Source organism: Leuresthes tenuis, unplaced genomic scaffold, assembly GCF_036924035.1.
Source record: "Leuresthes tenuis unplaced genomic scaffold, fLeuTen1.0.hap1 SCAF_19, whole genome shotgun sequence".
In the NCBI taxonomy this organism is placed as follows: domain Eukaryota; kingdom Metazoa; phylum Chordata; class Actinopteri; order Atheriniformes; family Atherinopsidae; genus Leuresthes; species Leuresthes tenuis.
This window is the reverse complement of record NW_027325373.1, coordinates 6,490,314-6,512,635: the sequence shown is the minus strand read 5'-3', so window position 1 is coordinate 6,512,635 and position 22,322 is coordinate 6,490,314. Positions and strand designations below refer to the sequence as shown.

The window sequence follows — 22,322 nt, the reverse complement described above, 5'->3', positions numbered from 1 at the left end:
TCCAGCTCCTTCGTTTCACCTTGTGTTTCCACATTATTTGCCAGATTGTTAAAGGGTAAACATGCTCACAAAGACTCAAAGTTGTGGTTGAATATTGTAACGATTTAGGGACATCCAGAAATAGACTGTAATAAACTGCAACACTATGTATCCAGGGGATCCAACTTATTGTTTGTATGTGTGTGTGTGAGAGTTCTGTGCTTTCAAACACCGTGGGATAAATGCACGAAGGCTTCCTTGCAAGTAGGTGACTACATGGTGATGATATAGCATTTATTAAAATAACAAAAGAAGAAGGGGGGAAAAAGAAAAGGGATAGAATGGTTGCGCTCCATAAATCTGTCAACATGAGCCTGAAAACGAATGCAGATCACTAAGCTGATTGGCATATTGAAGTTTGAATGAAAACCTTTTACAGTACCTGTCAAAAGGAGACATCCACTCATCCATTTTGACCATTTTCTACATTTTGTTACAATCCCAAAAAGATCCAAACTATGAAAGAACACAGTATGGAATCATGTTGGAAACAGACAAACAAACAAAAAAAAGCGTGTTTTTACTTTTTTCCTTGACAGCAGCTTGGCATAATTTTGGACTTTTCTCAGCCATATTTAATAAGCACTGACCGAGAAGGAGACTGCTCCAATTGCAGCTTCAATGCTGCAAAGACACCACTATTAAGGGGAGACCGTGAAGAGAAAGAATTGCTTGAGCCAAGACACAAGGAATGGATATTAGACCACTGGAAATTGTGTTTGTGAGATACAGGAAAGAGGAACAGATGGTAAAGTGAGTGGCAAAAGTATTTATCCCTGCTGGTACTTTTCCCCCATTGTGTTTATCCGACAACGTGGAATCAGAAAAGTTATTTCAAACAGGTGATCTAAAGAGGTGATGGTAATAGTGGTTTGGTACAAAAGTGTGTCCAAGAAAGGCTGAGCAAAGATGGGCTGAAGGTCTACAGTTCGTCAACAGCTGTGCGACTGTAGTCCAGCCACTGGATCTGAGTCTCTGCAGGAGAAGAGCAGGCAAGGTAATCCCAGTAGGTGTAACCAAAGAATACCCAAGAATAGGTCCAGAAGTATTGTTGTTTGTCAGCGATGTGGCTTTGCTAGTTATGATCGACAAAACTGCTTTGAGGGGAGCCTGTGCAGAGTGCTGGTCGTATGACGGGGGCAAGCATGAGAGTAGCAGAGATAAACAGTCAAACAAGGAATCTTTAAGCGAAGCTCATTCAAATGAAGGAGACTGGTACAAAGCTCAGGTGAGTGAGCCGCTTCTCAACCAGCTAAGAAGCACTGGGAAAGCACAGGAAGGTGAATATTAACCGATTACCACGGTTCAGGAACAGACATTCTGGAGGCACAAGCTGGTCTTTCAGAGCCGCTGCAGGTCCAACAGCTGGAGAGCAGAAACCCAGACTTTACCCAAGGAGGAGGATCCACAGCCTGCCCATCCCAACCTACACAGCACCTAAAACCATAGACAGCCAGTGCAGGACCCTGCCACTGAGATGGAAAATCTCCACCAGCTCCTGTTGCTGCGCTGTGGAGGAGAACACCCAGGAAGATCTTCCAGCTCATACCATTGTGCCACCACCTAATTCCGTCTCTCTGCCTTCTCCTCATGACCAGGTACGAACTGCAGAAGCATTAATAACTGTAGTTATCACCTCTTTTTATGCGCCGGGCAACCATGGTGGAATATTGTTTTCCAAACTTTGGAGGGTGGGGGTTTGGTCCACTACATTTTCTGGGAACATAGCCTGCTCCAGAGAAGGTCTGGTTTCCAGGATGACTTGCCATGATGGTACAACCTGATAGGAAGTGAATCAGATTTGTGATACTGAAAATTAAGAGCGGAACGTGCACAAACAGTTACATTTCGTAGTACAAGCTTCTGGTCAGGAGCAATGAGTAATAAAGAGTGACCTTTAAAAATGATAATCTGATGCAGTCATTCAGCTGAGGCCCAGAATGAAACGCTAAAATCGGATTTACTTCATATTTATCACAGTTCAGCTAGGAAGAAGTATTTCGCCACATGGTTTAATTATTTCGACAAAACCCCCTAAATCATATTAAAAAGCATGCAATCATAACCTGTGCACTCATGTGCTCATGACGACTTAAGACTTGTTCAATAACGTATGTGAACTCAAGCGGATGAAATGATTTAAGTGTCATTTTGTGGTGCAAGAAAAAAAAGAAAAAAAAAGGCAGGTATACACATGATAGTTCTTAAACACTTTATGCAAAATTCATTAATTGGAATGTTTACACTGACACCAACATCCAAAGATAACACCACACAATGCAGTTACTGTGACTGGTGCAGTGTGTTTGCTAAATATAGCAGTGAATTAGTGGATGAGAAGTTTAAACACAATAAAAAAAATTAAAAATTAACACTTCCATCTTGGCACAAAGAACATGTTACAGGATGGCTTTAAAACATTAAATCATACACAGGGGTTCGTATACTGCAAGATTAGTCTGATTTTGTGGTTTCAGCTGAAAAATTAGCATCATATTACAGCATCTGTCCTTCATTAAGACCAGCGTTTCCATCAGCTCTGACAAAAACTTCAAACTGAGGCATCATCCCAAACTAAAGAGAATCAAGGAAAACATTTTCAAAGCACGACAAGGAACTGAACACTAAATATAACGGACTGCTAGGAAACCCGGCCAAGATATAGTTAACACGTTGCAATATCACTGAAAATAAGAAGTAGAAAATGTTAAGGAGAAACCACTCGGAAAAATTCTGACATTGTTACGGACAAAGTGAATGGCAAGTCCTTTCTTTTGGGTGCCAACACAAAATGTGAGGTTTGAACAAACCACCAAAAATAAGGCCACTCTTACCAAAAGTGAAAAAAAAGATGAGAAGGAAGAAATACTTAAACGAAAATGGTTTCCCCCTCAGTGTCCAAAAGTTCAGATCTTTGTTCTGGAATACAGACATGCTACCTCAATGTTTAACATGGAATGTTTCTTCACTGAACACTTCAGTAGGATGTATATCTGTTGAGAGGAATTCTCTTGGTTCATTTTGGGGGGCGGGGGGTTGTATTTCACATGGTAACAACACTGCAGCAGATCATTCAGACGAAGTCCTGTGCAAATTCTCAAACTGTTCTGGAATATACATTTATTTCTGGCAGTAAACAACATTTTAAAATGCCAAGCTTTCAAAAGCACAGACAAGAATAAATATGTCTATAAAATAAATAAAATGGCTCCAATATCAAGGTTGCGCAAGGCCACATGGGCCGAGAGGTGTTGGCAGCACTAATAAATAAAAACAGCCGTCAGGACTCTTAACATATAGAATAGACATTTCATAAGGTTCTGAGTAAAACTTGTTATTTTACTATGAAGGCTGAGCACCCACTGTCGCCTCTACTGGGGACATGAGAATGAAACCCAACAAGGCAAGGCACACATTTAATTGATTAATCCTTTAAAGAGGAAAACTTAGAGTCCACGATTAACTTTGTGAAATCAGTAAAATGTCTCATCAAGTTCAGCTCAGTAATTGACCTGGACTGTCCCACAGCTACGTCATTAATAGATCAAACTAGGGATTCCTTTACAAGATTCACCTTGACTCAAACCATCACAGTGGAGCTACACAAAAGGGGGCATTCAAAACACGAACGCACTTCACACGTTCACAGTTTACAGAGTTTAAGGCTTGAAACACTTGGCCACACTTTTGAAGGGGAAGATAGGGTTATTGCACAAGAACACTTGGGGGGTGTCGGGACTTATTTGGCCCTCTGGCAGGAACTGGCAACAGATGGCATCCTGTGTTCCCCTAAAGGCCCTAATGTGGACACGGGGCCTCTCCAACTGATGAGAAAGGCGGGTGGAAAAGGGTTAAATGGCAGAATATGTGGTCAGAGCCTGGCGAAACAGCTGGTGTGTGTTGAACCAGAGTGAGTCGGTGGCTCTGCGCTGAACAGTAGCTTGGTATATGAAGTGAGTTTGAGGAACATAGAAACTGAGTGTTGGGCAAAATACCCAGACGGAATATGTGACGACGAGTCATGAGCTTGCCAAGGTGCCACAGGGAGTTAGCAGCGGCTAAGACACATCAAAGATTTAAGAAAGAGTCATGAACACCTAGAGAAATGTCCCTGCTTTCATCACAAGAACCTCACATGTACGTCATCTCTTGTTCGGGAATTAGAAAACCTTCTGTCATTTATCTTTTTCTCTCCATCATCAGGTTATCCTCATCTGCCCTCCTCGGCTGATCGAGTCTCTGACTTGAGCCTCACAAACTCCTTTGCCACGTCGTCGTTGGAGCGCTGGGAGAGGATTCGCATGGCGGTGAGGCCCGTGTCATCCATGTATATGCGCTGTCCCAGCGGACACCAGCAGGCACAGTTGCCCTTTTCCATGATGTCTCTTAGCTGCAACACAGCCAAACCCACCACTCGATCAGCACGGCCAAAACAGTAGTCTTTGACGCAGGCTTGCACCTCGTAGCACTCAAAGCCATCCTGGTTACCCAGGACACTGAAGAGAGAACAGAGTGTTTCAGCTTAAAGGTTCATCAGATTAAGTTGTTTTCAAATTTACCCATCTGGCAATGTGCTTAAAAGAGCACACAACAATAGCTGACTGCAGGCTTTTGAGATGTTCTTCAAAAGTTTTTGGGTTATTATTTGGGTTATGGCTGCATATGTCACTTTACACGATACCAATGATGCTCAAATTCTCCAAACAGTCCGAACCTGAATGTATGAGGTCAAGTTATACAGATACATTACAAGTATGTAGAGTCTGTGACCATAAGCAGTTGTGTGGCTTACGATGCTGCCAGTAGCAAAAGGCAGGGTGTTAAACTTACAAATGGAAGGTTTCGTTGAACTTGGGAGACCAGCTGTTGTTCTTAGATTTGGTCTGGAATTTGCGTTTCTTGTCACTGAGGTGAGGACCAATCATGGTGATCTCCACAAAGGGTCTGAACATTCCGGATGTCTGCCATTTTAACTCACTGGCTCCTATGACTGTAGTAATACACGTGAAAACAGGAGGAGGATAAGTCAATGCCGCTGAAAATGCAACATTTTTAAAAATCCCTTTATCAAATCCAAAACTGACCTTTGACGGTAACCTTTCGTTCTCCACTCTTTGGGTGAGTGTATAGTTCAATCTGGAGGGACACCTCACCGATAGGCTTGTCAACACCTGAGTCTGGTTTAATGTACACCCAGATACATTCAGTGAGCTTACATTTGGTCACATACAGGCAAAAGAACTCGTGATTTGCAATGCACACTGGGGATGAGGAGGAAGTACAGGTGAAGAGGTGGGGTTAGGACTGCCCTACCAACTAAAGGTTCACAAAATGACAAAACCAAAATCTGCAAAAGGAGAGTGGATAGGGAAGGATAGGAAGGCTGGCAGATGATTTCAGTGAGACCTACCCCTGCTGGGCTGTATTTTTTCATTGGGAGTTAACCTAATACCCTTTCCATTGTGCACTGGAACAATAGGCAGCACAAGAGATAAAAAGAAGACAGCAACAACATGTCAACCATTTCCAGTAACACAAATACTGAGCACACAAAACAAAGAGAGGGAACATTCAGGATAGTGCGTGGTTGCATATACACATTCAGTGCCCTCTCCTGGCCTGCTCTGGGATAGGCTTTGCTCCTTTTTCATGGCATGCGCAGCATCAGGCAGTCATCTAAATTACCTTGGGCGTGTTGCGTGGTCACAAAGGTCTTGATAAGTGTATCTGTGGTTTGAGTGTAGAGGGACAGAGCGTGGCGCAGTGAGGAAAGCTCAGGACTCTTCTCCAGGAATGCCTTCTTCAACCCATTGCCACCTGCATGGAAGTATTGCTGCAAAGAAAACAGAAGGTGAGTCAAAATACAAATGTTTGTTTCACTGTGGGCTTCATGGTTGTCAAATTATTATTGAACTTTGCATAATTTAGATCCTTTCAGAAAAATCTGAAGTTAAACAAATCAAAATCTGTAAATTATACTTAGCCAGAATGAACCTTTAATCAAAAATAACTGTATTTCTTTGTGTAAAACTAACAATTCCATGTGATCATTTTGCAGAAATATTAAAGTCAAACTCAACTGAAACTTCCAGGCTAGTTGATAACTTGCGGTTAGTCAAACTGAATGAAACCAACAGCTACAGTTTTCACTCACCTTGATAGTGTCCAGTGCCACGTCCATGACAGCACATTGCCTGGGAGACAGGCTTTTAGCCTCTCCTGCCATGTGATCCTGCACAAGCAAACGGTGAAAAAAAGAGATTTGTTATTTCAGATATGGAGTTGATAAAACTAGAACCCACTCATTTGAAATTAAGTACACGGAGACATTATGACACCTTAAGTTTAGACAGCTGTCCCAGTTCTTTTGCAGCTGACAGGATCTGTGCTCCCTGAAGAAAACAAACAAACAAACAAAAAAAACAGTACTGATGGGCTTAGTGCTTTTTCTGTGTCATTTTATCATGTCAAAGTCAATTCAGTTCAAAATGAAGGCAAATGAGACAGTGGACTTACGAAGGTGTCATTGCCCTGTGGCAGGACAATAGTCTTTTCCAGGCTGCTCATTACAATCCTCCACAGCTCTTTGAGCACACGCTTCAATACAGTCTTCTCACACACAGTGGCAAATAGGGTCAGCCTGCGAAAACAAGCACTCACACATAAATCTACTCACTGGGACACATACATAAAGGAAATGGTGAAGAAGCAAAAAGGGTCTAAAGTCTTCACCATTCAGAGTAAAGTGGCAAACACCACAGGTCTGTGAGGAAAAAAAACTCAATTCAATCCTGATAAAGCCACTCACTTTCCATCCAGGAAATCCATGAGCGGCCTCAGCATGTTGTCAGAGTCGGCCTCCACCTGGTTTTTGGTGTTTTCATTCAGCGGCCCTTTGATCTGGTACAGCAAGGATGCCATCTGTCGCATGCAATCGGTGATTCGGCTCCGGAAACTGGAATGAAAGCGACTGATCAATCAGAAGAAACGCCGGTGAGGTTACAGAAATAACTGTATGAGCATGTCTAATATAAACATACCTGTTCCCAAATGTACTGCTGAGGTCATCCAGCACGTTGTTCAGCCTCACCTGCAGGTCGTTCAGTAAGTCACTGGCCTCCGTGTCCATCTGTACAGAATTTTTTTTATTGATAAAAAAAAAACAACTTTGAACTGAAAGAGTGCGTTTCATAACTGTGTGACTGCTCAAGCCGGGAGACCAACAAGGACAAGGTATGGGAGAAATTAGAAAAGATTGATAAACTACCTCCACATCCAAACCTGCTCACACTGTACTCTGGCATCATCTAAAAAAGCACTGCCTGAAGGGGAACTACGCCACATGGATAAAGCCACGGTGTGGCTCATTAAGTCAATGAGCCGACCGGCTTTTGATTCATAGCCTGTCAGGACTGCAGAGCACCATTAGTGAGGAGAAACCAAAAAGTTTCCGCTCTGCAGCAAAAGGGAAGGTTTCAGGGGATAAAAAGGCAGCTGAAAATGGACTGTGTTGGGTTTGTAATGCGCTGTACGTGTTTCTCTGTAATCTTGATTTCCATTTGTCAAGTGCACCTACACTCACCTTTTTGTCTTCAAATGCATTTTCACTCTATGGCAGCAAAGTTTGAGGGTGACACAGGACAGCCTCCATTAACTTTCCATTTTGAAATTACATATCCTTTTTTATTTATAAATATTTACGGTGAAACTGAAATAACAGGGAATGATCTGCTGGACGACTGCCGCGACAGCGCATAAAACTAATACCCACCTTTTCTATCGGTGCATCCGTCTTTGTGAGAGGGAAATCATTTTCAAGAGAATCAAGAAAAAAAGAAGAAGAAGAAAAACTGTCAAACTGCCCTGCTGTGTTGGTAAAGTACAATGAAGAAGACTAATTAGCAATCCAAAAATGAAGTCCGACGAGCTCTGCAGCATCAGGCTTTTCATATCAACACTTAAAGGGGGTGATAATTCTCATATTGGGAGAAAGAAATACGTAACACTTGCACCCACCTTGTTCTCATCAGTCTATTGCAGATGGAAAAAAATAAAAACATCATCATAGAGGATTCGGAGATTACAATTTCAGGGAAAATGAGAGTGCAGTTTTGAGGAAGGACGAGGAAAATGCTTAAAAAAAAATCCCATGGACACCCCCACAGATGACGGTTAAAACTAGACACAATGAACTCCACCATGAGGGGTGTCTTGATGTCGCGGGACGGATTATGAATGTAATGCTGCTGGGAGCAGAGAGAGAAAGGAAACGGCTTGCGGGAGTGACGAGGAGTTTTAAGGAATGAAGTTAAAAAGCACTTGTGACGAACCTCAACCTCTATTTTCTCCCCTTCCTCCCCTACTTCCTCCTCTTCCTCACTTTCTTCAAACTATGAGTTGGAGTGAAAAGATAACAGCTTTTATGTGTGTTTTATTGTTGCCATCTCGATCGTTTCAGTGCCTTTATTTTTGGAAAGAGATTCAGTGCCAGTTGTGAGATGAATCCGTGAGTATATGCAGTCATGTATTATGAAACATGTTTGCATATACAGTCGAGCGAACTTGCCTGCCATGCTAGCATACTGTTGTGGAGCTAGAAAAGGAAAAAAAAAAAAGAAGAAGATTGTCTTCTCTTTTACCACAAAATACAACTTGTTGATTATGCCCATCACAGGAAAAACATACGGACAGCATATTGAGCTGAACCGAACTCTTAAGATCTGAGACACAGCAAGCCACAGACTATATTCAGTCTTAACACCACATCACTGAAAAAAAAGACCAATAATATCATCAATTTCTTTCTCTCATGGTCATCTTCCATGGTCATAAGCTTGCTTACAAGCAACTTCCTCCGACAACGTTGCCAGGAGCCTCAAATATAAACCTTTGAATCAACTGCAAACAAGTACACAGAGTTTACAAAAAAATTCTATTCATTCTCAATAAATGTTCCACGTATAAGTAGCCAAGATCTGTGTGGTTTCCTGTGTTTGACCATTTTTCTCAGCCTTTTTGAGAGCATGTGATCTTCATGTGATTCCAGTCTGATTACACAACTTCAAGGGCAGAAATTACAGCCTCTGCATCTGCTGAGGCTAATTTTAATTATGTGACATATCAAAATTGGTTCAAAACTGACAACAGAGCTCTTCTTTATATGTGCAGGGCAAATACAGTATACGTTTCTAGAGATGCTACGCTACTGTGTATGCTACAAATAACACTACAGCAGATTCTAGCACTGGACGTCGACTAACCGCTAATGACTACCATTCACAGAACCCACCTGAGGCTTTGCTTCCTCATCCTCTGGCACAAACTGCCGTCCGTGTCAAAGGCAGAGGGAAATAATCAACACTGTAAAGTTCTGCACACCACTAAACTTGATTCAACTGTAGAAAGATGTAGCTACGATATTATGGATCAATATCTTCCTTAGACAGATCGTAGGAAACCTACCTCCTCTCCTGCCTCCTCCTCCTCTTCCTCCTCAAAGATTTCATTTAGCTTTAATTGTAAAGTGAACACACATTGAAACATAAGGTACTGCATTCAAAAGCCAGAGTCCTTCAATAAATCAAACACTACTAAACCAATGTGTCACTACGGCTACAGCGCATTACATGTAAAAACAGGGTAGGGACTCAGAGAAGCAGACCGCTGACAGAAAAGCTGCCGACTGTCCTTTCTGGGGCTACAATAACGTTACAGATTACATCTCATTCATCTCTAGTCTATACTAGCTCTACAATATCAACCATAGACAGCACATTTGCTGACAGCATCTCATAATTCAGACCTATAGCATGACATCCAGCGCATTAACACCTTCCACTATGACGTCAGGACAAATGCTAATCCGGCCACACCAACAACGCTGTACCTACTTCAAGTCAACTAAGCGAGAACTGCTGTACATACCTGCGCCTCTTCCACTGCAATCTGACATATAACGGACACAGATACAAGTTTTGTATAAGGAGCCGTCTCTATGTTTTTACCAATAGCGAATACCATCTTGGAATAATAAAGATCCATTACTACTTTGTCCTCCAACGTGCACCTTTTGTCTCTGCACTCACCTGTTTGGCACCCATCGACTCAAACATCTTCTCCAGCTGGATTCTTAACTGCTGCACGTTATTCATCAGGACACAGGGCTACAAGTGGACATGGGGGAAAAGAAGGAGGGTAAAGTTCCCGAAAAATATGAGCTATTTGTTTTCTTACAAAATAATTTTTCAAGCTCAGAATTCACATCTTAGTTCGAGTTAACTTTGTCACAGAGCAGTGCCGAGCACCAGCTTTTAAATGGCCTTATGCAGTATCATTGTTCTAAATCATAAACAAGGGCAACAACTCACGATATTCTCCTTGTCAATATAAGAAGGAAAGCTCTTGGTCAGAATGGCACTGTACTGCAGGAGAACTTTGGCAATCGTCTGCAAACATGGAGAACAAAGAAATTCAAATCCATTCACCTCCTTCTGGCGAAACTGCTCATGGTTTAAAGAGAAAGATTTATTTCAGCTTGCAGTTAATGTGTCCTAGAAATGATTTCTCCCAAAAAAATTGTTCAAGCTTCTTCTTTAATACATTCTCTACCATGCAGGAGAATAAATCCCAAAACAACTTGGAGGGAAAATATGTCCCCTCCTGTTAAAATGCAGACATTTAGTAGTTTTTATATGTGGTGGTGATTCTAACAAAGGGAAAAAAGTCACAGTCTTTGAGAGGTAAAAGGCCAACATGTTAAAACACAAAGCAAAGCTTTCAAACGGGAGATACCACTGCTGTTAAGCCCCTTTAACAATTTGCTGCAGCTGGTTTTTAGCCGCTGTTGCCACAGTCCAGGGCAGCGGGTTACCTTGGAGAAGCGGCGGCTGTACTGAGCCATCACGCTTGGATCGGGACATTCCAACTTCTTGATGATCTCAAAGCTCTGGTTGAGCTGGGTGAAGATGTCCACCACAGAGCAGGAGAACAGCGCATGCTCAGAGGTCTGCTGGAACTGAGAGAGCGCATGGGCAGTATCAAGTTATGAGCACTTCTTTCAGTATTTACCACAACAAGATTAAAAATTTTCTTTTTTTTTTTTTTTTTTTTTTTAAAAATAGCAATTTTCATTTTCTTACTCCATCTTTCTTGTCTCTCTCCAGGGCTCCATGCATAAATTCCATAGACACATCCTCATTTTCATCCAACCACTGTAGAACAAACTGCACAAACCATCTAAAAAGGGGAGAAAAAGATCAGCAGAGTTTACCCCCCCTCAAATAATCTCTCCTTTAATTTCCTAAAAACCTGAGTCATCAAGGGGAAGTTGATTATGTTGCTTTGCCGGTTAACCCGTCTCTTATACTTACGATGGGTAGTCGGGAACCACACCCTTAAAGTTTGGCAGCTCCTTGACGTATTCATTGCAGAGCCACTTGACTTTGAAGTGCAGGTTCATGTAGTCGGTGCTCTTACACAGTCTGTGCTTCTCGTGCTCTGCGGGTGCAAAGACAGACAGAGCGGTGAGACTTGGGAACTCCCCTGATCACTGTGGCTAAATTAGGTAAATGAGGTAATGAAGCCTGAGAGAGATTACTGGACAGTCAGAGGTATTGTATCTCTGCACGAGACTGAAGAAGAAACTAATGAAATCACAGGACAGATTAGCATTTTTCAAGCTGCCTTAAACAGTCCATATATAAGAACCGTCAGTCATTTTGCTTGATTCTCTTTATCCCGCTTTAAAGCAATTATCAATGTTAACGTTGGTGGACTAAACCTACAGTTGGAAGCTAAAATGCATTTAATAGTTTAGTGGAAGAAAATTAAAAGACTCGAGCAGTGTTCAGATTCAGACAACGTAACATGTTCTTAACACTAAATTCTGTCCCGTCATTGCATGTCAGCACTTTAGACTACATGAGTAAAAACAAAGTAGTTTTGTCATCGCTTTACAACAAAGTCGCTCTGGACAGAAGGTAGCATTAAAGATTCTACAGATTACTGCACAAGTGGGCACGTTAATACTATTTTATGATGGTTTCAAGATGTTCAAACTACTAACCAAGCATTCTTCTAATCAATGTCTCCAAAAGTGGAATAAACAACAAATACAGAAGAACACACACCAATTTTATGTATTAATAGCAGATGAATGAGGGGACAGTGTTCCTAAAGCCACCCCATACTTTATTCAAGCTAACAGAGAGAGTTTCAGCATATTATTAGCTATAAAACAAGCACCGTCTTTTTTTTTATTATCTGTTCAAATTTTACAGTCTGAAGCTAAATCTCATTCCGTCTGAACAAAGTTTTTAGAAATCATATTATTTTAGGTTGTAAAGGAAGGGTCCGACACTTTGTGTGCTGTTCTGTACCGGGTCAAACAGCCTCTCTGCAGTAGCCGTCTCTGTGGGGGACCCATACTGAGGACACAGGCTAGAATAAAAGCCCATATTCTCTGAGGACCAGTGGTGATTGTATAAAAAATACAAAAAGGCTTCTGGGAAACATAAGCGGCTTTCAGACTCTGCTCTCACTCAGCTCCATTGTGTCATTTCCTCCCAGAATTTCTCCCTCCCTCTGGTCATGTCAAGTTTCAGCACAGAGTTCCCTCTCATATGAAAAAACGCACCCCCACACTCCAACACAGCAAGGTTACGCTATGAAAACTTGAACATATGGCTACAAATATATGCTCATTGGCACAGCAAACCCTGTATGACACCAAAACAGACCTTCCATGGCGTACTTCATGTCTTGAGCAAACAACGTCCACATGACTTCTGCCGACACCTTTCCTACATTCAGTTCTTGGGGGAACCTGAGCGAGAAATGACAAGAAGAAAAAAAATCCCATTTTATGCATACATTTCAAGTGTCAGGGACATCTGGAAAAAAGTTTTATAAAATGTGTGAAATGTAAAAAAAACGGATGTTTCTAAAATCAACTCTGGGAAACTATCTGTTAGAGTAGTTGGTATTTTTTTTCAGGTGGTTCAGGAAGTGGAATAACTCACTGATTGAGCACAGGTGTGTAGGCGTTCCTGTCCTCTTCAATGATGGAGACGATAAGCATGATGAGTTTGGGCCAGAAGTCCAAGTTCTTGACACTTGGGCCTTGCTCCTCCAAAGGCAACTCCTCCTTATTCTGAATCAGAAATACAAAGAGCCTTGAAATAAAGCCTGAAATACAAATTCTATTTTCTACAAAAGCCCTGCAGATGCTTGTTTTGAAAGAGTTGTATGTGACTTACTGTGTCTGCGGGTTGGTACTGTCTGCTGTACAGCTCGTGGCAGTTATTGAAGATGTAGTCATATGTGGAGTTGAGACAGGCCTTGACACAGTCCCTGACGACCTGGCTGGCTCTGGGTGGAGATTGTAACTCCTGAACCTGAACAGCAGATGGCGACGTCAACACTATCAGTGACTGAGCTGCAAGTTATTCCAGTTCTATTTGACTTAATTCATTGTAATTAATTTAATGAACGGTAAACTGCAACCTGCAATGATTGCATTAAAATGCAAAGTACTAGAAAAAAAATTAAATATGGAAATAAGCTACTGTAAAGGGAAGGTAGAGTAAAAGACAATTCCAGTGCATTGAACGATTTGCTACCTTCATCCTGAAAAATGTGATGCTGGTTAGAAGGTCCACAGTGGACTTTAAATCCTGCAGACGATCCTTGTTGCTGGCAGGGAAGTGGTTCTACAAAGGGAACACAAGTTTAACTTACAATATGATTAATGACCACGATCTGATGCACAAGTTAGCACAACATCTGAGCCTTTTAAGCTTTCTGCCTGCTTTTAAAGCTCATGTTTTCTGACAAGCTTTCATTGCTCTGAAAATATTGACAAACCTTAATGATGTGACATGTAGAAAAATAAAAAATGTCCTCGGTTATTTTGGAATACATAAGCATAATTTATCATAGCTAACAGAAGAAAAATGCCTGAATGTTTCAAAGTAAACCAATTAAAAACGGTGTCATTACTGGCATTGATATTTCTAAGAAACTTACCCTGTAGGTCGAAAGGTCAATGCGCAGGGAGTTGTGCAGCTGGTCTAAGAGCTTGACGAAGCGTTCTTTCTGCACGAGGATGAAAGGAAAAACATGTCAGCGTTAAGAAAAGACTTAAAAAACACACGGATGGAAACACGTTGCAGGAGAGAACTTCTGTGATGGAGGATGAGAGACTGAAACAAACATTTGTGTTGTGTGTGTGTGTGTGTGTGTGTGTGCGTGTGCGTGTGTGTGTGTGCGCGTGTGTGTGTGTGCGTGTGTGTGCGTGTGTGTGTGTGTGTGTGTGTGTGTGTGTGTGTGTGTGTGTGCGTGCGTGCGTGTGTGTGTGTGCGTGTGTGTGTGTGTGTTCCACACAAACCCCAAAATTGGAAGCAGCGAAGCGGTCTGAGGCGGACACATTGGTGGATGCTGTTGTGTGGGCGTAGAAGGCATTGATATTAGCCAGCAGGCTGCTCATCACTGCAGGAACACCGGGACACATGTACTTTGTTGACAGGCAGGCAAAGTGTCTGGAAAAAGAAGCACAAGCAAAGCTTGATAAAAACCTGCGCAGTAGGCCTCCCCCCCACCAGTTTTTAACTGCTCACACGGGGATTTTTCATTGTGAGGGAAAAAGAGGATTCGCTGAATAGTCCGCATGTGCAAATTTAGACAGCCTGCGTCTTCAAGAGGGTCTTGTTTTACTTTATGAACCTTTTAGGGAGAGGCAATTTCATGTGTCCTGCAGCTGAGGTTAGGCTGAGGAATGACCCGTTGGCATGTGCTTTCTGCAAATGGTGGATCCAGCTAAGAGACATCTGTATGTTTTTTATGGAGAAAAATCCAACCCCAGCTTTTCTTTTCACAACAGATAAGAGCATGGAAGAAAGAAAAGGTTAGAAACACAGCGACAGGTGGGGAGCAGGTTAAAGCAAATCCCTTTATCCATTATGGTATCTCAGACTTACGTCATGGCCTGGTAGATTGACTCAATCCCATAACGCATGGCAAACTCATCGACTATTTCCTGCGCTACATCGTCAAAGTAGACTTTCCATGAATCGTCTCCGCGAGCCTCAGGGATTTTCACCACACCTTGACCGAGCACATCAGTTGAATGGTGGAACAGATTCTGCAATAAACAGAAGGGAATGCAATTTAAATGGACCCGTCGAGTTCAGGGAATGGGAACAAGAACAAAGAGCTTTTTCTGGGAAGAGCTGGGATGAAAATGCTTAAAAAGTATATCTGTGATTTTAACCTCATGCAAACAGGTGTACTGCACGTGATACGGAGCCACTTTCTCCTCTCCTTTGATCTCCACGTTGATTTGGAGGCGAATGGCACCGGACACGGCTGACTTGTCTGTCCTCTTCTCTGTAATTAAAAACAAATATGCAAATGCATTATGCAGTGGCACACACACTAACACAGTGCACATTCTTCCTTCTCGATTCATAACTCCGATCCAGATCTGCGCCATGGGGGCCTGTGAAATCAGGTCTGTTAAGTCAACACTAATTACAGGCTGTTAACATGGCAGCTCTATTGTAGGGGCTTTTTGTTTCTGCAGTGTGATGGCAGTGCAGAGCCGGCAGCGCTAATAGAAGTCCTCCAGCTGATAGTGAGCGAGACAATGGCAGTGGGCTGTGTGGATCTGCGCCTGATCGCCAAAGACATTTGAGCTGGAGCTTCTCTGGAGGTGGAGCGCTGGGCGGTTCACCCCGGCTATTTGCCCTGACAGGGACATCATTAAGGGTAATTTGTACATGTCGGAAGCGCGGTCGATTTCCGACTGGAGTGCTGCTACTTGATAATCTCATGTCAGGAGGAGAAAAGGGGGAGAGTAAGGAAGAGGCAAGCAAGCGGACAAGGGAAAAAGATAAGAGACAGAGAAGGGAAAATGTTTGAAACGGACAGGGCATATAACATGACAGGTCACTCATTTTTCTGCAGATTCTTAACAAAAATTACTTCCAACTAAATTACTTATTCTCATCGCCCCCAAGTGGCTGCAAGATGAACCGAGCACTTCATATCTACCAGTTAAAAGAAGCTGAAGTAGTTTCCCCAGATTAGCTGGGGAACTGGGAGGTGTTTTCCTTTAACACAGAGATAAAAACAACACTGCAGAAATATGATTTCAAAGTCAATGCGATTTGTCCACAAGATCAGGATGAGATTTTATCCCGAGAGGCATTCAAGCTGCATTTATTCATGCCACAAACTTGCACACGTGCCTGACAAATCAGCTCTCATGTGCTCGTATATTTTTGTATTAAGGACTCATCCTCAAGAAATTCTCGAGATTATCATAATTTTCTTTCTTTTTTTTCCCCAACCCCTAAAACGAGCACATTTGTCAGTGAGCATGATAAGACTCATTTACAATTTAATAGCATAAGCTTGTAAAAGAAAGCCAGTATTTTCATGCAGACCAGTCAGGCTCCATATCTGTGGAAAGAAAGAAAAAATACAAACACGAGGAGCTGCCGCAGGCAAAAGAGACGTGACTAATGGGGTTCAACAACAAACCATTGACTGCACTTCCTGAAAACAAAAATATTCGCACCAAACAGAAGCTGAGATGTGAAATCAGTGTGAACAACATCCATGCTGAACATGTGCTTGCCGGATGGACAGGAGGCATTAAAGAAGATAAAATATCTTTTTGCAACCCATCTTTCCGGTAGAACTCTCATTCCCTGCCGACTTAAAATGACACTCTTTCCGTTTTGTACCGTCTTCTTTTTCTTAGAATGAATGTTATTTTGTACCCAGTTCAAGCGCACAGGTCCGAAAATGAATCAACTGACAAGCACTAAGATTTTGTCTTTGTTCATCAGTGTGTCTATTAACAGCAAAAAACCATTCTATACTGACCCAGGTTGTACCAGACGTCCATTTCTCCGCTCAGAGTTCGAACTTCAATGATACTCTGACCCAGAAAATCATCAGACTCCCTCTTCAGACGCTGCTTCACCCTGGACTTGATGTCATCATCTTCGTCCCACACACGCACTTTGATTCGATCTGAAGAATTGTGGCACTCGCTGACAAAAGACAAAAAAAAAAAGACATGACCCAAAGAATAACATACCACAGCCACCTCAGTCATATCACCGTATAGAAAAAAGTAAAAATGGTGCGGCTGAAGTTAAAGAATGAAATGTTTAAATGCATTGATCAACTTTTTTTGGAATGACACAGCGTTTATAGTCATTCTGCAAAGAATTCTTAGAAAGAAGCTTTTATATGTTCCATTTTATAAAAGAGAAACTCTGGCGACTCACAAGTGGAACTTTTCCTCCCAAACTGGATTGAGGTTGCCATAAATGGTCTTGGTTCTCTTCTTGGTCTTGCCCACTTGAACGGTGACATATGGATCACTGGATCCTGTCTTGTCTTTTGCCTGAAGTCCTTGAGCACAAACAACTAAAACAAAGACAGATAATCAAAATCAATAAAAAAATAACCACAGTTAAAAGCTGTATGGTTAGGCCGATGATAAGGAATTAAATCATAGTTGATTGGAGGGTACCGGTGATGGTGATCTTGGCTGACCACTTTGAGGTTCCATCCAACACGCTCTGCTTGATAGCTTTCATCTGCTGGGCGTGAATGGCTTTGCTGATGACGAAGAATTCTCTGATCAGCTCAAAGATCTCAGGTTTGTTCCTCTCCCTAATCTTCATCCTGTCCTTCATGGCCATGATGATATTTTGAGTCCGGTCTTCGGCTCCATGCTTGGAGCTCTTTTCCGCAGCACCTAAATGTGGAACAAATTGAGACACTACTGAACTGGAGATTGTTGGTGTTGGGAGCGATGGCCGAACATTTCAGACAACAACAAGCTGCCTTGTAAAGAGTGACGATAATACTTCAGATGACTCAGAGCAGTACCTTGAACCATTTCCTGAACAATACTCACGCTGCAGACAGTCAGCATTCAGTAGCTCTTGGCACTTTTCATGGCACTTGACCCCGCATTCAGAGCAACGCATCCCTTGACGAGCGATTCCCCACAGTAGTCCCTCACACTCGTAGCAGTATGTGGGTGTGGTGGCTGTCCACACCTCAAAATTATGTGGCGTAGTGCAGGATATGGGGTAGATGAGAGCCTGCAGGGTCTTCTTGTAAACATGGTTTTTCTACAAGAGAAGAGAAGCTTTTTAAAAGTGTATGGATCTGCTGGTTCTGTTACAGCATATGAGGTGTGCCACTGGGACATCTTCAGAACAAAGAACCATAAAATGATCACCTTTCTTGGAACAGATCATGTGATTACTAATAAAAAAGGAAAAAAGCATTTCACTCACCAGCTCCTCGTCTTTGAATGAAGACCTAGCAGCCATAGCAGAAGCGATGCCTGCCTTCCTGGCTTGGACAAGTGACTAAAGAGGATGTGACAAATGAAAATTTGCTTAAATTTGCTTTCAGTAGGCAAATATCTGCCCTACCCACAACCAAGTGCACTGCTATAATGGGAAGGATGGTTATAGGTGTGGTCAGTAGGGTTAGAATAGTTTGTTCTTTCCTCATCTGTGAACTCTTTCCAGATAATCAGAAAACCCATGTGAGTCTTGTTAGTTTGAAGCCACTGATGAGCAGATCACTAAAAACTAGATCAATGTCAAACCTTTAACTTATAGAACCTTGTTAGTTGTAGTACTTTACCCATGATGCAGTCATCTTTATCATTTCTCTATTAGTGACTCACCAAGTGAGGGAAAAGAGAAACCAAAAGATGGAGGAATGATTGGTGCTTAAATATTTCAAGAAGGTAATATCAAGTAGGAAGAAAAGCTACCAAGAAGATTGATGCAGGTTTAAAATTTGTATAAAATATGTGAAGTCGAAGACATCAACATGCTGAAGACATACACGTTGGAAGGATCTACTGTTCTATCTGTCCTACTTGATATTTTATACTTCAGTAGGGAAAGGGAGTGGCAACTGCATTTTACAACTTACCATAGCCTGACCAAGAAGAGTGAATGCATTCAAGAGAGTTGTGGTGTATAGTTTCGGGTTTAAGAGAGGGAGGGGAGAGAGAAATTAGCAGGCTGATTTCATTATCTGTTTCTTCCATGTGTTGATGACAATCTCATCCCAAATCCAGTTTAAAGATAAAAGCACAACCAACACTTCTGTGGTGGTTTTACAAACACAAACACGTGCACTCAACATAGAGAAAACAAAACAGGCGGGATGACAAATGACATACAGAATATGCATCGGAAAAATGACTGACTGATACTGACCACATCGCTGACCAAGGGGATGGGCTTCTTTTTACGGAGGTCCGGCATGCTGTCAATCCCGTACAGACCAGATCCACCACTACAAACCGGCAAAAATAGCACAGGCGTAAACAGAAAGGCATCGGCCAAAACCACACGGCAGGGATTTTCCAATGTACTAACATGGTCACACAACTATAGTCACCACAAGCTTGACATACAAAATTATTCCTGTTAATCCAGTGATTATGCCCATCATAACCTAGGCTATGCAGATATTGGTGTTTATAATGCATGACTTACCCTGGTTTGACCCAAGCCTGTCTAACACTTGGTTCCACATCTCGAACCTGTAAAGTTTTAATGAGACTTGATGAGACTCATAACTTACTGGGCCATAATATGAAAAGAGGGGATGGGAGTAATGGAAACAAATATGGTTGAGTTTCACCTCTCTGATGTCATAGAACATGCAAAGTTAGGAAAGAAAACAAATTAAAAACCGAAAAAAAATAAAGTAAAATATTCACGGCACCTTTCAAAGACTGTGAAAAAAATGGTGAACCAAAACCACAATATGAAGATAAAATCCACACAATTTCAAAGGAAACTTAACAGGACGGTTCCAGGAGAAGCTTTAGATCAGGTGTAATTAGGGTCTTTACTTCCAGAAAAAAAATAAACGACTCACTATGAGTTTTTTTGGGAGGGGGAATATAAAGGAACTGCACGAGAACCAGGCCTCGAGTGTTCACCGGAGAATCATAATGGAAGGCTACAGCCAACAAACTTACAATAATGTGCATTGTTTGCATTTAATGCATTATGCTTTTGGGTAGATGCATGCATTTCCACTGATGGAGAAAAAGCTAGACAGGTAATAAGGGTGAAAAATGAGACAATTATCCCACAACAATCAAAATCAAATAAACAAAAACATGAACATCAAGCTGATATCATGTGAGTAACCTGATTATCTTCTCTCCCACACTCTGAAAAGAAACAAAAGAAAAGGAAAAAAATAAAAAAAATCACATTTCACAATTTGTTTGGAGTAGTTTTAACCAAAATGAATAATTTAGCATGTTTTAAAAAAAAAGTCTGCGTAATAATACATCATATTGGACTCACTGCAGACTGAAAGTATTTTTTGCTGTATTACCGGACATGCCAGTGATTACAATCAAAGGAAAGGAGTCATTTCAAAATACCTGGGATAAAATCGTCTTGAGATTGGGAACCCTGCGAACCTTGAGAGCCATGGGACCCCTGGGACCCCTGGGACCCTTGAACAGACCTCGAAAGTCTGTGACGAGTTCGCCTCTTTTCCTTCAGAATGCGCTGGAAATTAGCTATACGTTCTCTGTGACTGGCATCGGTCGGCTTTCGCTCATTTTCTTCAGCGAGGACGAGGTTTTCGCTAATTGGACTTAACCTCACCTCATCTGTGCTGAGCAGAGGACATTCAACCTGTGCTGCAGGACTGTGCTCCGGTGTTAACTCAAGGTTGGACAATTCCCCATCCATTGGATATTCTTCTCTTCCTTGGAAAGTCTCCGCTAAGGAACACTTGGTTGGGGTGGAAGGACAATGGCTTGCTTTATGGGGGGATGCTCGTAGGGAAAACGGCAAGTTGTCGTGCATCTCACTACAATCCACGTAGACTGAGGCCTCACTGCCCTGCCTTGGAGAGGCAAACTGAACATGACTGTCCGTCAGACTAACCTCCTCCTGTGTATTCTCAGTACTGCTCTGCTTTGGTTCACTGGATTGCCTGACTGGGGATGAAGATACATCATTCTCGTCATCGTTAGATCCTTCCAGCTTTCTCAAAGCCCCTTTCAAAGCAGACCTGAATGTGAGCACAGCCTTGCTGAAAGTTGTTACATCGAAACCTACATTGGGGGTTTTGGGTATGCTCTCAGAATCTATTTCGGAAGACTCTGGTGAAAAAGAATTCCCTGCATCCTCCTTGGAAAAGCTGTTCTCTGTCCACTCCCTGTCCAAACTCTCAGCAGACCCCAGATTAAGTGTGTCCCCAGATGACGGACAGTCATCGCACGGTGAACGTGGCTCCAAACACCCATCGTCACAGTCTGTCAACAGCACAGTAGAGCAGCTGAGGCTCCGGGAGGGCCCACTGACAAGGTCGTTTGCGAAGGCATCCATGGTGTGGTAACCAGAACTACGTGAAAATGGGCAATTTGCAGCGCAGTCACATTCCAGGTTTTCTTCCTCAGTCTGATGTCGGCGAGGCCTCCAGTCCACCATGCTGGAAGAACTTGAGGGAGAATTGTAATGGTGTCCAAACAACAGCGAGAGGTGCTCTGAGCTGGTGTGTGAGGAGTGACCCGGGGTACTTCTTTGTGTCTCCTCAGTGGCACACCTGTTCCAAACTTCTTGACAATTCTCCAGTTCTTCTCTGCTACAAGAGGAGAAGTCCTCCTCGCTCCAACCACCTTCACCACTTATACTGTGCTGTATATCAACAGAAGGCCATTGGTCACATGCTGTGTCACCAGAGAGAAAGCCGGCTTCATGGAAATTAGAGCTTTGACACGATGACAAAGAGCTGGTGCTTTGGTAGTTCTGGTCACAATGAAGTTCCAGGTAGCAGAGGTCAGGTTTTGCAAGGCTTAAAATTTGCATGTTTGAGTTCTCTTGGTCTGTTCGATAGACTGATCTGACAGTAGCTTCATCATCTTGCAGGTGTTTGGGTATTCTGTAAGGTGATAAACATTCAGAACCTTTTCCATATTCACTGTGATACAACAGTGGACTGCAGTCTCTCCCTTGAAGTGATGTGATGGCGTTCTGTCTACCCAGGCTTCCTTGCCTGACACGTGGTGTTTGACCACCTGGGCTCGGGTGAGGTGCAGCTGAAGGTCCAGAGTACAGGTCGCCAATTTCACTGAGCACCGCATCAACACAACAGGACACTTCATCCACTGAGCCTCGCACAGAGGACAGATACTGCCTCAGGTCAGAAATCTCCTCCTGTATCTTGTTGATGCCTTTCAGTTCTTTTAGGAT

General features: G+C 42.4%; 1 protein-coding gene across 3 annotated transcripts in view; it reads right to left on the bottom strand.

The window, feature by feature from the left end:
- Positions 1-2,234: 2,234 nt before the first annotated feature.
- LOC140276642 (protein unc-13 homolog B-like) overlaps positions 2,235-22,322 on the bottom strand; it is a 57,974-nt gene continuing 37,886 nt past the window's right edge. Inside the window, exons 1-32 of one of the 3 annotated variants that reach the window (XM_072371424.1) lie at positions 20,501-21,473; positions 20,259-20,281; positions 19,593-19,639; positions 19,311-19,389; positions 18,366-18,440; positions 17,978-18,197; positions 17,588-17,815; positions 17,340-17,481; positions 16,930-17,099; positions 15,308-15,423; positions 15,015-15,178; positions 14,426-14,576; positions 14,065-14,133; positions 13,659-13,748; positions 13,296-13,433; positions 13,059-13,189; positions 12,777-12,862; positions 11,409-11,535; positions 11,178-11,274; positions 10,910-11,053; positions 10,407-10,484; positions 10,125-10,202; positions 7,080-7,168; positions 6,848-6,994; positions 6,556-6,679; positions 6,378-6,431; positions 6,194-6,271; positions 5,725-5,872; positions 5,450-5,506; positions 5,124-5,216; positions 4,870-5,029; positions 2,235-4,535 (exon numbers count right to left, since the gene is read on the bottom strand). In XM_072371424.1, coding sequence (XP_072227525.1) covers positions 4,250-4,535; positions 4,870-5,029; positions 5,124-5,216; positions 5,450-5,506; positions 5,725-5,872; positions 6,194-6,271; positions 6,378-6,431; positions 6,556-6,679; positions 6,848-6,994; positions 7,080-7,168; positions 10,125-10,202; positions 10,407-10,484; positions 10,910-11,053; positions 11,178-11,274; positions 11,409-11,535; positions 12,777-12,862; positions 13,059-13,189; positions 13,296-13,433; positions 13,659-13,748; positions 14,065-14,133; positions 14,426-14,576; positions 15,015-15,178; positions 15,308-15,423; positions 16,930-17,099; positions 17,340-17,481; positions 17,588-17,815; positions 17,978-18,197; positions 18,366-18,440; positions 19,311-19,389; positions 19,593-19,639; positions 20,259-20,281; positions 20,501-21,458 — 4,647 coding nt within the window. In that variant the 5' untranslated portion in view covers positions 21,459-21,473 and the 3' untranslated portion in view covers positions 2,235-4,249. Of the gene's footprint in view, positions 4,536-4,869; positions 5,030-5,123; positions 5,217-5,449; positions 5,507-5,724; positions 5,873-6,193; positions 6,272-6,377; positions 6,432-6,555; positions 6,680-6,847; positions 6,995-7,079; positions 7,169-10,124; positions 10,203-10,406; positions 10,485-10,909; positions 11,054-11,177; positions 11,275-11,408; positions 11,536-12,776; positions 12,863-13,058; positions 13,190-13,295; positions 13,434-13,658; positions 13,749-14,064; positions 14,134-14,425; positions 14,577-15,014; positions 15,179-15,307; positions 15,424-16,929; positions 17,100-17,339; positions 17,482-17,587; positions 17,816-17,977; positions 18,198-18,365; positions 18,441-19,310; positions 19,390-19,592; positions 19,640-20,258; positions 20,282-20,500; positions 21,474-22,322 lie in introns of those variants that run through there. The other 2 variants (XM_072371422.1, XM_072371423.1) reach the window with 2 other exon arrangements.